We start from the raw sequence: 15,450 nt of genomic DNA, 5'->3' as shown, positions 1-15,450 counted from the left end.
AATCTCCCTTTCTCTCCTCTCTCTCTCTCTCTCTCTCTCGCTCTACCCCCAAGCCAGAAGACTGCTAAACAAGACTAAATAGCTAATCAAATGGCTACCCGCTGCTGCTACTGTCTATTACCTATCCTGTTGCTTAGTCACTTTAGCCCTACCTACGTATATGTCCATAGCTACCTCAATTCCCTTGTACACTTGCACATCAACGCGGTACTGGTACTCCCTGTACACTGAGTTTACAAAACATTAAGAGCTCTTTCCATGACATAGACTGACCTGGTGAATCCAGGTGAAAGCTATGATCCCTTATTGATGTCACTTATTAAATCCACTTCAATCAGTGTAGATGAAGGGGAGAGACAGGTTAAAGAAGGATTTTTAAGCCTTGAGACAATTGAGACATGGATTGTGTATGTACAGTGCATTCGGAAAGTATTCAGAACCCTTGACTTTTTCCACATTTTGTTACGTTACAGCCTTAATCTAAAATGTATTAACTTGTTTTTTCCCCTTCTCAATTTACACACAATACCCCATAATGACAAAGCAAAAACAGGTTTTTAGACATTTTTGCAAATTTCCAAAAAATAAACAACTGAAATATCACATTTACATATGTATTCAGACTCTTTACTCAGTACTTTGTTGAAGCACCTTTGGCAGCAATTACAGCCTTGAGTCTTCTTGGATATGCCGTTACAAGCTTGGCACACCTGTATTTGCAGAGTTTCTCCCATTCTTCTCTGCAGTTCCTCTCAAGCTTGGATGGAAGGTTGGATGGAAGGTTGGATGGGGAGCGTCGCTGCATAGCTCTTTTCAGGTCTCTCCAGAGATTTTCGATTGGGTTCAAGTCTGGGCTCTGGCTGGGCTACTCAAGGACATTCAGAGACATGTCCTAAAGCCTTTCCTACGTCGTCTTGGCTGTGTGTTTAGGGTTGTTGTCCTGTTGGAAAGTGAACCTTCGCCCCAGTCTGAGGTCCTGAGCCTTCGCCCCAGTCTGAGGTCCTGAGCCCTCTGGAGCAGGTTTTCATCAAGGATCTCACTGTACTTTGCTCTGTTCATCTTTCCCTCGATCCTGGCTAGTTCATGCCTCTGAAAAACATTCCCACAGCAGGTTTGGTGCCAGGTTTCCTCCAGACGTGACGCTTGGCATTCAGGTCAAAGAGTTCAATATTGGTTTCATCAGACCAGATAAACTTGTTTCCCATTATCAGATTCCTTTAGGTCCCTTTTGGCAAACTCCAAGCGGGCTGTCATGTGCTTTTAATGAGGAGTTGCTTCCATCTGGCCACTCTACCATAAAGGCCTGATTGGTGGAGTGCTGCAGAGATGGTTGTCCTTCTGGAAGGTTCTCCCATCTCCACAGAGGAACTCTGGAGCTCTGTCAGGGTGACCATCGGGTTCTTGGTCACCTCCCTGACCGAGGCCCTTCACCTCTGATTGCTCAATTTGTCCAGATGGCCAGCTCTTGGAAGAGTCTTGGTGGTTCCAATCTTCTTCCATTTAAGAATGATGGAGGCCACTGTGTTCTTGGGGACCTTCAATGCTGCAGAAATGTTTTGGTAACCTTCCCCAGATCTGTGCCTCAACACAATCCTGTCTTGGAGCTCTACAGACAACTCCTTTTATAGACAACTCATGGCTGGGATTTTGCTCTGACATGCACTGTCAACTGTGGGACCTTATATAGACAGGTGTGTGCCTTTCCAAACCATGTCCAATCAATTGAATTTACCACAGGTAGACTCCAATAAAGTTGCATAAACATCTCAAGGATGATCAATGGAAACAGAATGCACCTGAGCTCAATTTCAAGTCTCAAAGCAAAGAGTCTGAATAGTTATGCAAAGAAGGTATATAAAAAAATATATATACATTTGTAAAATGGTGTAAAAAACTGTTTTTGCTTTGTCATTATGGGGTATTGTGTGTAGATTGATCAGGGAAAATATTATTTAATCAGTTTTAGAATAAGGCTGTAATGTGGAAAAAGTAAAGGGGTCTGAATACCTTCCAACTGTATGCGTGCTGTCGTGTCTTTGCCATCATTAAAACTGAAGACTTATTTATCAAATAACTCTCTGGAATTATTATTACGCGATTAAACTGATTAATCATTTAACTGCAATTAACTAGGAAGTCGGGGCACCAAGGAAAATATTCCGATTACAAAGTTATAATTTTCCTAATATAACTTTCAGATATTTTAATAGCTGCTCAATTAGTCTTCGAATTAATGAATTATTATTTACCTCACGTTAGTCTTATTCCAAACGTTGTAAATTGTTGGTTATCTGCACGAACCCAGTCTTCACTGTGAGTCATCCATACATCAATTGTCTTAAAATCATTTATTTACAAACTAAGTAATTCACAGAAATGCATCACACAAACAAACAAATTAGATCTGTTTACAAAGAAATGATAGGGGGATGTGCCCTAGTGGGCCAAACCGGTATGGCGGCTTGTTAGACAGAGTGATAATTATAACAATTGAAATGCTAATCTTTTGCACATGTATGCTAACTCATTCGGGAACAATTGCAATCAATATATATATTTACGCTCAGGGTGTCGTCGGGATCTCTGTTGAAAAGTTTGTTTTTGTTGGAGTGTTTGTCCGCTCTCTCTCTGTCATGGTTAGAATGGATAGTTCAGAGTGACATTCATTCATGTCGTTATCGGATAGATGTTTCGGCGGTTGTCGGTCTTCGCGTTCAATGATACCGAATTCCTAGCTGCAGACTAGTAATTAATATCAAAGACTCGTACTTATTCTGTCGGTATCGATAGTCTGAGTTTAACCACGTGGTATGGTTAAAAGATTCAGCCATCTCCTCAAACCTTAGGTTTATGGTCTCCTCTCAAACCTTGGCCCTCTCGTTATCGAGGTAAGCTGGTCTGGTGATAGAAAACCCAGGTGGGGATTTTATTCGGAAGAGCAGAAAAGTGCCTGTCCCAGGACGCAAGACCATAACTGTGCTCATGGGCGGTCCTCTGATTTAGTTAAACTCCAAAGGGAATTGGAGTTTCCTTCATTAAACAGTCCAAAATCACATTACACAACTTCATATTAGAAGCCACGTGTTGAAGCCATGTTATTTTTACTCATTGTTATCCACGGTGTATTTATTCCCTTTGTCACCATTTCATTTTTAAAATCTTTAATTCTGCGTTGTTGAGAAAGGACCTGTAAGGAAGCATTTCACCTGTTGTTTATGAAGCATGTGACAAATAAAATGTAATTCTATTTCTCATCCACTCTTTTATTACTGAGGTCCCATTTGCTCTGAGTAAGACTATTACATTCAGCTAGTCACCCAGGCTAAGGCCCCTTAGCTGTCAGTCAATATATTATGTCTGCTATTCATCCATGTACCTCATGGATGACTAGCAAATCATTTCAACTGGAAGGAAGTTTGTGATCATATTCCAGAAGCAGTTTTTCATCTGTTCTTTCAGACTATGTCTGGAGGTTGGGTACTGCTACATGAAATTGAGTTCCTCGGGTTATTTAAAAAATACATATTTGACATAGATTTACTTCTTACCGTGGTCCTTTAACTCGCAGAAAGAAAGAAAAAAAGGTGCCGCCTGTTGCCATGGTAACTAATTAGGTTGCTGCATGAAACAACAAATTTAGACAACTCAGTCAGGGTATCAAATCAATCACGATGCTCTCGCAGAAAAACACTTCAACTCTCAACTGTCAGTCAGGTGATCTTGCTTTTCTGACTGAATTCCCTTTGCTTGGCTTCAGATGTGACATATCTCCCTGAGAGAGTGGTGGCCAGCCTTGGAGACAGTGTGACTGTGTACTGCGTGTTCAACGACCGCAGGGTGAACGCCAGTACTGCAGTCTGGTTTCTGAACCTTGACCGCCTTCCACAGAGCCAGTACACTGCTGTCAACGACCGTGTCAGTAAGATAACGGTTCAACCGTCTGAGCAGAAACTGTACGACATTCTGCGTTGCTGCCAGCTTTCAGGGGAGAAGTATAGCTGTAACTACCGCTACGCAACGATTTACATTAAAGGTGAGCTGGTATGGATGGATGGGTGGATGGGTAGATTAAGTCCTGTAGGGTTAGGATTAGAGAATGGTTAGGCTTAGACTTCAGGAAAAGGATGGGTCATGGGATTAAGGGATCAACAGTAATATACAGTGTATATATATATATATATATATACAGTACCAGTCAAAAGTTTGGACACACCTACTCAAGGGTTTTTCTTTATTTTTACTATTTCAACATTGTAGAATAATAGTGAAGACATCAACACTGTGAAATAACACATATGGAATCAGGTAATAACCAAAAAAGTGTTTAACAAATCAAAATAGATGTAATATTTTTGATTCTTCCAAGTAGCCACCCTTTGCCTTGATGACAGCTTTACACGCTCTTGGCATGCTCTCAACCAGCTTCATGACCTGGAATGCAGGTGTTCCTTGTTAAAAGTTCATTTGTGGAATGTCTTTCCTTCTTAATGCATTTGAGCCAATCAGTTGTGTTGTGACAAGGTAGGGGTGGTATACAGAACATAGCCCTATTTGGTAAAAGACCAAGTCCATATTCATGTGTTTGTTATGACCCCTATCTGTCTGTCAATGGGCTGTGGTCATGTTTCAAGCTCAAGGTTCATATTGATGTCAGGGTAAGGGTTTCACTCTTCTATTTGTGTCTGTGTTTCAGATCCGGTCATAGATATCAGCTGTGTAACCAATGGGGATCTGGACAGCATGACCTGTAGTTGGAACAACATCCAAACTAAAATCAACTTCCTGTCCAGGTCAATACTACTTTTACTTACAGCATTGGACCACCTACACATACACGTGTATATGTGTACATAGACCAGTAAGACCTATACATACACTTGTATACTTGTACATACACTAGTAAAACCTACACATACACTTGTATACTTGTACATACACTAGTAGAACCTACACATACACTTGTATACTTGTACATACACTAGTAAAACTTACACATACACTTGTACTGTATAGTTACAGTGACTGTTGGTTATCTTATGAGTCCAATCAATCTATTAGTGTCTTTGAAATACAAGCCCAGCATGGAATACAGCAGGACTTTACTTTTGACTCCTGTGCAATATTGACACCTTTTCAGTGTCTCTGCTTGATGTCTCTGTGCTGTATTCCTAAGAAACACCGGACAGGAACTGGTTCAAGATCGTAGAACAATAGAGAATGGATTTAGACCCCTCAAGCAAAACTCAAATGACTGTGTGTAATTATTAGTAAATTGCCACGATTACAAAACTAAGGCAATGAACGGAAGTTTAGACTTGTTGCATAACAGAGAGCTATGGCATCATAGGGCAAACATACCCATAAGGAGATAAGGCGTTTTCACCCTGAAATTCTTTGTGTGTGCGTGTTACTATCGTCGTGGGGACCAGAAGTCCTGACAAGGATAGTAAAACAATGAACATTCTGAGAGTTGGGGACATTTTGCTGATCCCCACAAGGAAAAAGGCTATTTTAGGGTTAGGGTTAAAAGTAGTATTAGGGGTTAGGTTTAGGATTAGGATTAGGGTTATGGAGTTAGGGTTAAAAGTAGTATTAGGGGTTAGGTTTAGGATTAGGATTAGGGTTATGGAGTTAGGGTTAAAAGTAGTATTAGGGGTTAGGTTTAGGATTAGGATTAGGGTTATGGAGTTAGGGTTAAAAGTAGTATTAGGGGTTAGGTTTAGGATTAGGATTAGGGTTATGGAGTTAGGGTTAAAAGTAGTATTAGGGGTTAGGTTTAGGATTAGGATTAGGGTTATGGAGTTAGGGTTAAAAGTAGTATTAGGGGTTAGGTTTAGGATTAGGGTTATGGAGTTAGGGTTACAGCGCCGGCGCTCAACATCCTTTCCCCCGTTCTGCTAAGAATCACTCAGCGCTCACAGAAAAAAAATGCCACTCCAAAAATCGCTCTTCATTTTTTGGTTCTTAAGATAATTTAACCAACACCCCATCTTTTATTGTGACTATGTACCATCTGATTTTGAAGTGCGCTATCGTAAGAAGCTTCTACATTTCAGAAACGTGCCGTAGGCTATCAAACAAAGACCTACATGATGATATGCGGCCGCTGTGTTAAAAAACAAATTGGTTTTTCTGTGGCTCTGTTGCGCTCACATTTGACAGATGAGCTCATTGGTGTTCTTGCCATAAATTACACAGGCGGTGTGACCTATTTCTTGATCGACTCATATCAACATCTCTGCACATTAGTGGTGGGGTAGGCTAAATAAATAAAACAGAATAGGCCTAATTAAAAGAACAATGATGAAAGGAATGAAAAATGCTGGGCAGAGCATGCCCAGAGCTGAGTGGTACCAGAGCAAAATTGGAGGGGGAAAGAAGGTCGACACTCCCCAAAAACTGTTATCCTCTCCTCGCTCTAATCGCTCTACTCCTCTCGAATTCCCTGTTTGGGGTTAAGGTTAGCTTAAGGTTAGGTAAGGGTTATGGTTAGGCGTTAGGGAAAATAGGATTTTGAATGGGAATCAATTGTTTGGTCCCCACATGGATAGTAAAACAAACGTGTGTGTGTGTGTGTGTGTGTGCGTGTCTGTTTATATTCTCCAGGGTGGCCGACCTATCCTGCGATGTAATGGAGGAGGCGGAGGATGAGGTGGGCGGGGCAGTGGGTGTGGTCAGGCAGGCGGTGTGTGTATCCAGCAGATCTAGAGAAGTGAAGAGCTGCACTCTGCAGCCAATCAGAGTGACTTCATGCTACAAGCTGTGGATGGAGGCCAAGACAGACAATGGCATGAGGTCACATCCTGTCTACATCACACCTATGGACCACGGTGAGTTAGGACATGTGCAGCATAGGAATTCCAAGTTTCAAGTTTATTCACCACGTACACAGGATGCAACAGGTGTAAAACAGTACAGTGACATTTTTACCTTGAGAGCTCTTTCCCAACAATGCAGTGATGGTAATGATATAATAAAATAAAATAACACACAAGAAGTATGAAAACGTTTGAAGAAACCTGCACTCGATGGTGCAGCTGTAAAAGTTCCTGAGGATCTGAGGGGCCATGCCAAATCGTTTCAGCCTCCTGAGGAAGAGGAGGCGTTGCCGTGCCTTCTTCATGATTGTGCTGCTGTGAGAGGACCATGTTAAGTAGGGATCACAATGGAAATAAGTCAGACTTTTTTGTGATATCCATGTGTTGTTTTTTAAAAGTATGTACTGTGAGTATGTTTTTTTTTAGCTGGCAAATAAAATCAATCAGACTCAACAGTGATGTGGACACAGAGGAACTTGACCCTCTCCACTGCGGCCCCATTGATGTGGATGAGAGTGTGCACCCCCCTGTTTCCTGAGGTCTACTGTCAGATCCTTGGTTTTGCTTACGTTGAGGAAGAGGTTGTTGTCCTGGCACCACACTGCAAGGTCTCTGACCTTCCCCCTGTAGGCTGTCTCATCGCCGTTGGTGATCAGGCCTACCACCGTCGTGTTGTCAGAAAACTTGATGTTGGAGTCGTGCGTGGCCATACAGTTGTGGGTTAACAGGGAGTACAGGATGGAGCAAAGCACACACCACTGGGGGCTCCCCGTGTTGAGGGTCAGTGTGGCGGACGTGTTGTTGCCTACTCTCACCACCTTGGGTCGGCCCGTCAGGATCCAGTTGCAGAAAGAGAATCCCATGGTCCCAAGCTTGAATACCGTCCAGCCTGAGGCCTTGCAAGTGTTGACCAGATTTAAAGCCTTACTCATTTCGGAGAGCAAGATCATCCAGTCCTCTGGGGCCTGTGGGGAAGCAGAAGTATAGAGTCATGATCTGATTTGCTGAAGGGGGGAACGAGGGAGGACCTTGTATGCATGCTTGTGGATTGAGTAACAGTGGTCTAGGACTTTATCGCCTCTAGTGACAAAGGAGACGTGTTGATAGAAGTTGGACATCACGTGTCTTAGTGCATTGTTTCCTACTTGTTTATAGCCTACATAAGGGACGCGAGTGGCATTTCCCGTATGAGGATTTCCATATTGCAAATGTACGGTCCCTTACTAGACGTCCGCGAGTGTTAATAAAATAGGCCGACGGCTTCAGGTCGTGCCCCAGGGCCCGTTCTTGCGGGAAGTCATCAAATAAAGTCTCTCGGACATTTGGTTTCCATTTTATAAAAGGTAAAATTTGGGGTGATTTTTACGCTGTACCGGAAAATTCCACCAGATGGCGACTGGCTGCTTATTGCAAATGGACAAAACATCACCAAACGAACATGGCCGTTTCTCCTAAACGGAAAAGACTTTGAGGATGAAACTCAGTGAGCACAGGTTTGGCCAAATGGACTTTTAGCCCAGAAACAAGATGGCGTCGAGGCCTCAGCGCTTTTTAAGTTAAGGCCCATTTTCTGGGATTAAGGCTAGGGGTTCCGCTAGCGGACAACATCCGAAAACATCCACTGAAAAGGCAGAGCGCGAAATTCAAAAATATATTTTTTAAATATTTAACTTTCATACATTCACAAGTGCAATACACAAATTAAAGCTTAACCTGTCTAGCCCCGGGGTGCCGCTCGCGGCACACCCCCCCCACCCCCACTGAAAAGGCAGAGCCGCGAAATAAAATAAAAAAATATTTTTTAAATATTTAACTTTCACACATTAAAGTCCAATACAGCTAATGAAAGACACAGATCTTGTGAATCCAGCCAACATGTCCGATTTTTTAAATGTTTTACAGGGAAGACACAATATGTAAAGATGTAAATCTATTAGCTAAACACATTAGCATAATCCACCATCTTTTCTTTGTCCACGAACACCAGTAGCTATCACCAATTCGGCTAAACTAAGATATTGATAGCCACCAACCAAGAAAAAACCTCCTCAGATGACAGTCTGATAACATATTTATGGTATAGGATAGGTTTTGTTAGAAAAATGTGCATATTTCAGGTAGATGTCATAGTTTACATTTGCACCCACCGTCACGAATGGACTAGAATAATTACAATGAGCAACGTGTTTACCTAACTACTAATCATCAAACATTTCGTAAAAATACACAGCATACACTAATCGAAAGACACAGATCCTGTGAATACAGACAATATTTCAGATTTTCTAAGTGTCTTACAGCGAAAACACAATAAATCGTTATATTAGCATAGCACATGTGCAAACATTACCCCAGCATTGATTCTAGCCAAAGAGAGCGATAACGTCAACATCGCCAAAATATATTAATTTTTTCACTAACCTTCTCAGAATTCTTCAGATGACACTCCTGTAACATCACATTACAACATACATATACAGTTTGTTCGAAAATGTGCACATTTATTTCTGAGCCACTGTGAATCTCTGGGCACCGTTCCAGTTCATGCCGAACGCAATGTGCATTTCTACATGGCAAGTGGACAGCTTTCGACCAAAAGACGATTAGACCCAAGAAAGGATTCTTTGACCAAGATTCTGATGGAAGAACAGCTCAAAGTAGGAACAATTTATTATGATAAATCGTGTTTCTGTCGAAACATTTTAGTGGCTTAGGACGCCATGTTTTTTGACGTAGCTTCGCTTGGCGCAAACTGTATTGAAAAGTAAGGATAAATTAAAAAATGTAATAACGCAATTGTATTAAGAATTAAATTGTCTATCAATCCCTGTCCACCCTATATTTTTTAGTCACGTTTATGAGTATTTATGTATAAGAGTAGATCACTGTCTAAGTGGCGCAAGGACTTTTTCTTTACCAGCTTGTCTACATTTCACATTGTCTAACCATGATTTTGGTGGCTAAATATAAACATTTTCGATCAAACTGTATATGCATGTTGTAATGTGATGTTACAGGAGTGTCATCGGAAGAATTCTGAGAAGGTTAGTGAAAAAATTAATATCTTTTGGCGATGTTGACTTTTATCGCTCACTTTGGCTAGAATCAATGCTGGGCTGCTAATTGCTATGTGCTAAGCTAATATAACGATTTATTGTGTTTTCGCTGTAAGACACTTAGAAAATCTGAAATATTGTCTGTATTCACAGGATCTGTGTCTTTCGATTCGTGTATGCTGTGTATTTTTACGAAATGTTTGATGATTAGTAGTTAGGTAAACACGTTGCTCATTGTAATTATTCTAGTCCATTTGTGATGGTGGGTGCAATTGTAAACTATGCCATCTACCTGAAATATGCACTTTTTTCTAACAAAACCTATCCCATACCATAAATATGTTATCAGACTGTCATCTAATGAGTTTTTTTGTTGGTTAGGGGCTATAAATATCTTAGTTTAGCCGAATTGGTGATGGCTACTGGTGTTGGTGGACAAATAAAAGATGGTGGATTATGCTAATGTGTTTTTAGGTAATAGATGTACATCTTTACATATTGTGTCTTCCCTGTAAAACATTTTAAAGATCGGAAATGTTGACTGGATTCACAAGATCTGTGTCTTTCATTAGCTGTATTGGACTTTAATGTGTGAAAGTTAAATATTTTAAAAAAATATTTTTTTTGAATTTCGCGGCACTGGTTTTTCAGTGGGGGGGGGGGGGGTGTGCCGCTAGCACCACGCTGATCCTAGACAGGTTAAGGGTTGCCTGGTATGGCTCTCAATTAGAGGCAGGTGTTTGGCGTTTCCTCTAATTGAGAGTCATATTAAGGTAGGTTGTTTTACAGTGTTCGTTGTGGGTGGTTGTCTTCCGTGTCTGTGTATGTTGCGCCACACGGGACTGTTTCGGTATGTTTGTGCGTTCGGTTTTTGTGTAGTCTGTTTTTCCCTGTTCTTGCGTTCTGCGTGTTACATGTAAGTTCTTAAGTTCAGGTCAGTCTTCGTTGTTTTGTTATTTTGTAAATCATTTCCAAGTGTTTGTTTTCGTGTTTTCGTCGTCTGTCTAATAAATCAGTATGTATTCACAACCCGCTGCACGTTGGTCGAATCACTACTCCTCCTCTTCGTATGAAGAGGAGGAACGCCGTTACACAAGTGTTATGCACAGAATTATAGATATACTTATCAGGTTTCTGTCAGATTTCAAAAAAGCTTTTTCGGAAAAAGCACACCTTGCAATAATCTGAGTACAGTGCTCAGACACAAAAACAAGCCATACAGAGATCCGCTATGTTGTGGAGTCAAAAGTCAGAAATAGCGTTATAAATATTAACTTACCTTTGATGATCTTCATCAGAATGCACTCCCAGGAATCCCAGTTCTACAATAAATGTTTGTTTTGTTTGATAAAGTCCATCATTTATGTCCAAATACCTCCTTTTTGTTCGCGTTTAGTTCACAAATCCAAATTAAACAGGCGCGGGCAAGTCCAGGCGAAAGTTCAGACGAAAAGTCCAAAAAGTTATATTACAGTTCGTAGAAACATGTCAAACGATGTATAGAATCATTCTTTATGATGTTTTTATCATAAATCTTCAATAATATTCCAACCGGACAATTCCTTTGTCTTTAGAAATTAAAAGGAACAGAGCTCGCTCTCACGGCCGCACCCATGATTTAGCTCATGGCCTTCTGCTAGACCCCTTAGTCAAACAGCTCTTATTCGCTCCCCCTTCACAGTATAAGCCTGAAACAAGGTTCTAAAGACTGTCGACATCTAGTGGAAGCCGTAGGAAGTGCAATATGACCCCATTTACACTGTATCTTGGAAAAGCAATGAGTTGAAAAACTACAAACCTCATATTTCCCACTTCCTGGTTGGATTTTTCTCAGGTTTTGAGAATGAGTTCTGTTATACTCAGACATCATTCAAAGAGTTTTAGAAACTTCAGAGTGTTTTCTATCCAAATCTACTAATAATATGCATATCTTAGCTTCTGGGCCTGAGTAGCAGGCAGTTTACTCTGGACACGCTTTTCATCCGAACGTGAAAATTCTGCTCCTATCCCAAATAGGTTAGGGGTCAAAAACAGTAATGCACCGCTAATTTGTCAGCTTCATGTCAAAGTACATAAACCTACGGTGTAAGGAAAAAAAGAACAGCCATTATCTATCGTAATTTACGAGAAATCGTTCAATGTTCGTTTGGTGATGGTTAACGTCTTTTCAAAAACGTTATAGATCCAGTTGAGGCGTGTTCAGACAAATCCGTTAAGGCGGGTTTCGGAGCTCTACATGATTTCTGTGATTTTCTGAACTCACACAGTCATTGGGGAGTGACACAGTGTGAGGCTTACAGACACACAGAGCCTGCAATAGTTACCTGTGTTGGAACTATCAAAGAACCGTCAGACCTAGAGCTCTGAAACATTATATACATGTTCTAGAGCTTAAGTCGATAGTGCACTGTGAGTTAGGTGGCTCTAGAAGGTTCTCAGGCCGAGGCATGACTTCCATTCATTTTGAACATCGTGAAAATGACGACATTTAGAAAAGTCCCAGAATCACAAGACTATGTGCATTGAAACCGCCTCGGCCAATAGAGACGGACCCTAAGGTTTCTGTCCGGTAGCTCTTTCAGGGATCCCATAGCAACGTTCTGAAAAAGTGCATTTTCAGCATTAAGGTTGCTGCTTGGGCTCCAAAATGACATATCAGAATGGGATTCTGGGTTGGGATTCTGGGTTGCCTCAGCTAGGCCTACACATAATGTCAGAACTGGACTTGCTGCTAGAACGTAACTACGTGTTTAAAGTTTTTTTAATGGTTTTAACAGAAGACGCTGTGAATTTTTGGCCTGTTCTGAAATATGTGATAGTTGGCTTCTAAACGAGTTGGACGAAGTGGGTTTGGTGTCAGTGTGTATCAGTTTGGTCTCAGAATGATATGTTATTGACTGATTGACGCTGACTTGATGGCTGTATAATATATTGGCATTGTACATTTCATATTGCAAATGAACAGCGTACATTTCCAATGTTTTTAATGAGGGATATACCATCACCAAATGGACAGGCTGAAATCAACACCACGAGTGATGGAGAGGAACCACTATCACTGCTCGTCCATCCCGAGTTCAACGAGCCAGTCAATTGGGCATTTCTGCAGTATATTAGACCATGTCCAATTTGTGATGGTAAATGCCCATTGTAAGACATTGCAAATGGACAGTGTACATTTCCAATGTACTTAATGTGTGAATTACCATCACCAAATGGACATGCTGAAATCAACACTAACAAGTGATGGAGAGGAACAACTATCACTGCTCGACCATCCCGAGTTCAACGGGCTAGTCAATTGGGCATTTCTGCAGTATATTCGAGCATGTCCAATTTGTGATGGTAAATGCACATTGTAAGACATATTAAATGGACAGCCGTGCACTTGGTAATCTGAACGGGTTGCCAGGAGCAATTTAATTGTTTTTATTTTAATGCCTTTAGGGGGGTGCAAGGGGTCCATGGCCGGGTAGGGCACACCCCGCACCCGGGCCCATCCAATAGGGCCCTGGTCATTTTGGACATTTTTTCCAAAATCTTTAAAAAAAAGCGAGAGTCCCACTTCTCTCTCACTGCACCAACGAGCGATGGAGAGGAACCATTATCACTGCTTTAATTTAATGGGGGATTTTCTATCACCAAATGTACAGGCTGAATCAACGAGAAATTCTTACTTCCTATGACTTCCTCTGATCAAACATGACAAATAGACCTTCTAGGCTGGATCAGGGCTTAACATAGTGATATATATCACTTAAATGCCATTTGGACATTTATTATGCCATTTGGACATGTTTCACTGACTTTTGGTTTCGGAAGCCGACTTCCTATGATCATATATGGCAAATGGACATAACATCCTGATTTGGTACTTTCAATACTTATGTATGGCATTTGGACATTTCTTATGCCATTTGGACTTGGTTCACTGAAATTTGGGTTCGGAAGCCAACTTCCTATGATCATATATTTTTTTAAATGTACCTTTATTTAACTAGGCAAGTCAGCTAAGAACAAATTCTTATTTTCAATGACGGCCTAGGAACAGTGGGTTAACTGCCTTGTTCAGGTGCAGAACGGCAGATTTGTACCTTGTCAGCTCGGGGATTCGATCTTGCAACCTTTCGGTTACTAGTCCACACTCTAACCACTAGGCTACCCTGCCGCCCATATATTGCAAATGACTTTCAAAATTTCACCCTTGGGACCTGACTTAGTGACCATTTGCCATATTAAAATCTACGGTGGAGCGCGCTCGACATCTTTGGGATTTTGGGGGTTTGACACTTGGCATTTGCCATGTTCCGCTTGCAATATGGTTTTGATGAACTGCCATCCATTTGAGTGGTATTTGCGATTGTGTATATAGTTCGCCCAATGCCAATAAGTTGCCATTCATTTTTGTCCATTTCATGGGGGTCTTCCCTTACCTTGTACAGTTCGTCAAGTGCCAGCTTGTTGTTGTCCTGAGGTGGGATATATACAGCAGTCATGATAACAGATTAAAACTCTCGGGAGGTAGAAGAGTCGCTATTTGACCATCAGGTATTCCATGATGGGTGAACAATAGGTCTAGACTTCAACTGCGGTAGAGTCTGCACACCATTTGTTGTTGATGGAGAGACATACCCCTCCCCTCTGGATTTCCCTGAATCCAATGTCCTGCCCACTCAGTGAATGGAGAATCCATCGAGTTGGATAGCCATGGGGGGTATCTTGTCCGAAAGCCATGTTTCAGAAAAACTGAGAATTTTGCAGTTATGTGACTCCCATTGGTAGCAAATCTGCGATCAGAGGTCATCCATCTTATTATCAAGTGACTGTTGGCCAATAGAATGGAGGGAAGTGGTGGCTGCTTTTCCCTAATCCTTAGTCCCACCAGGACGCCTTCTCTCCAGCCTCTTATTTGCCAGCATTTCGTCTTGGGTAGCCTGAAAATTTGGTCGGAGCCTGGTACACAAAAAGCCCAGGGTAGATGAGTTAAAGTCGAAATTGAATCATGAATTGAGGTTAGTTCTTGTCGATCATAAGAAATTCTAGAGGATACATTTAGTGCAAAAAAGTTACGATTAAACGCCAAAAGAATCACAAAATAGAAAAGTTGGGTCGGAGTTCACAAGACGTAACCATACAGTAGGGAGCCATCTTTAGATGTTCTGGTCTTTCTTACATGTATGTTCTTACCTGTTGTGGCTTTTAGGAACCTACAGCAGCAGTATGTCAATAATAATAATAAGTACTTTAAAAAAAACATGTATAGTTGTCAGTCTGCTTGACCATGCAAGATAATGACTGTCCTCTCCATCTCATCTCCCCCTCCAGTGAAGCCCCACCCTCCCTCGGGCCTTGAGGCAGTGAGCATGCCAAATGGGGTCCTGAGGCTGGCGTGGGTGCCCCCAGAACTGCCCCTCTACGATATGCAGTACCAGGTTCGCTATGCCCTCTCCACTGACAGGGCCCATCCATTCTGGCAGGTACGTAAGACTCTGGCCATAGGGCTCTGGTCAAAAGTAGTGCACTATGTAGGGAATAGGGAGGGTGCCTTTTCAGACAGATGCAGCCTTGAGCTTATC

General features: G+C 41.5%; 1 protein-coding gene across 1 annotated transcript in view; it reads left to right on the top strand.

Annotated features, from left to right (window-relative positions):
- Positions 1-15,450, top strand: part of LOC129855517 (leptin receptor-like) — an 81,127-nt gene that overhangs the window by 45,368 nt on the left and 20,309 nt on the right. Inside the window, exons 9-12 of the mRNA XM_055923270.1 lie at positions 3,758-4,033; positions 4,694-4,790; positions 6,607-6,830; positions 15,200-15,351. Of these exons, the coding sequence (XP_055779245.1) occupies positions 3,758-4,033; positions 4,694-4,790; positions 6,607-6,830; positions 15,200-15,351 (749 nt within the window). The remainder of the gene's footprint in view (positions 1-3,757; positions 4,034-4,693; positions 4,791-6,606; positions 6,831-15,199; positions 15,352-15,450) is intronic.

Source organism: Salvelinus fontinalis, chromosome 5 (genome assembly GCF_029448725.1).
Source record: "Salvelinus fontinalis isolate EN_2023a chromosome 5, ASM2944872v1, whole genome shotgun sequence".
Lineage (NCBI taxonomy): Eukaryota > Metazoa > Chordata > Actinopteri > Salmoniformes > Salmonidae > Salvelinus > Salvelinus fontinalis.
This window is presented reverse-complemented; position numbering and strand designations above follow the sequence as displayed.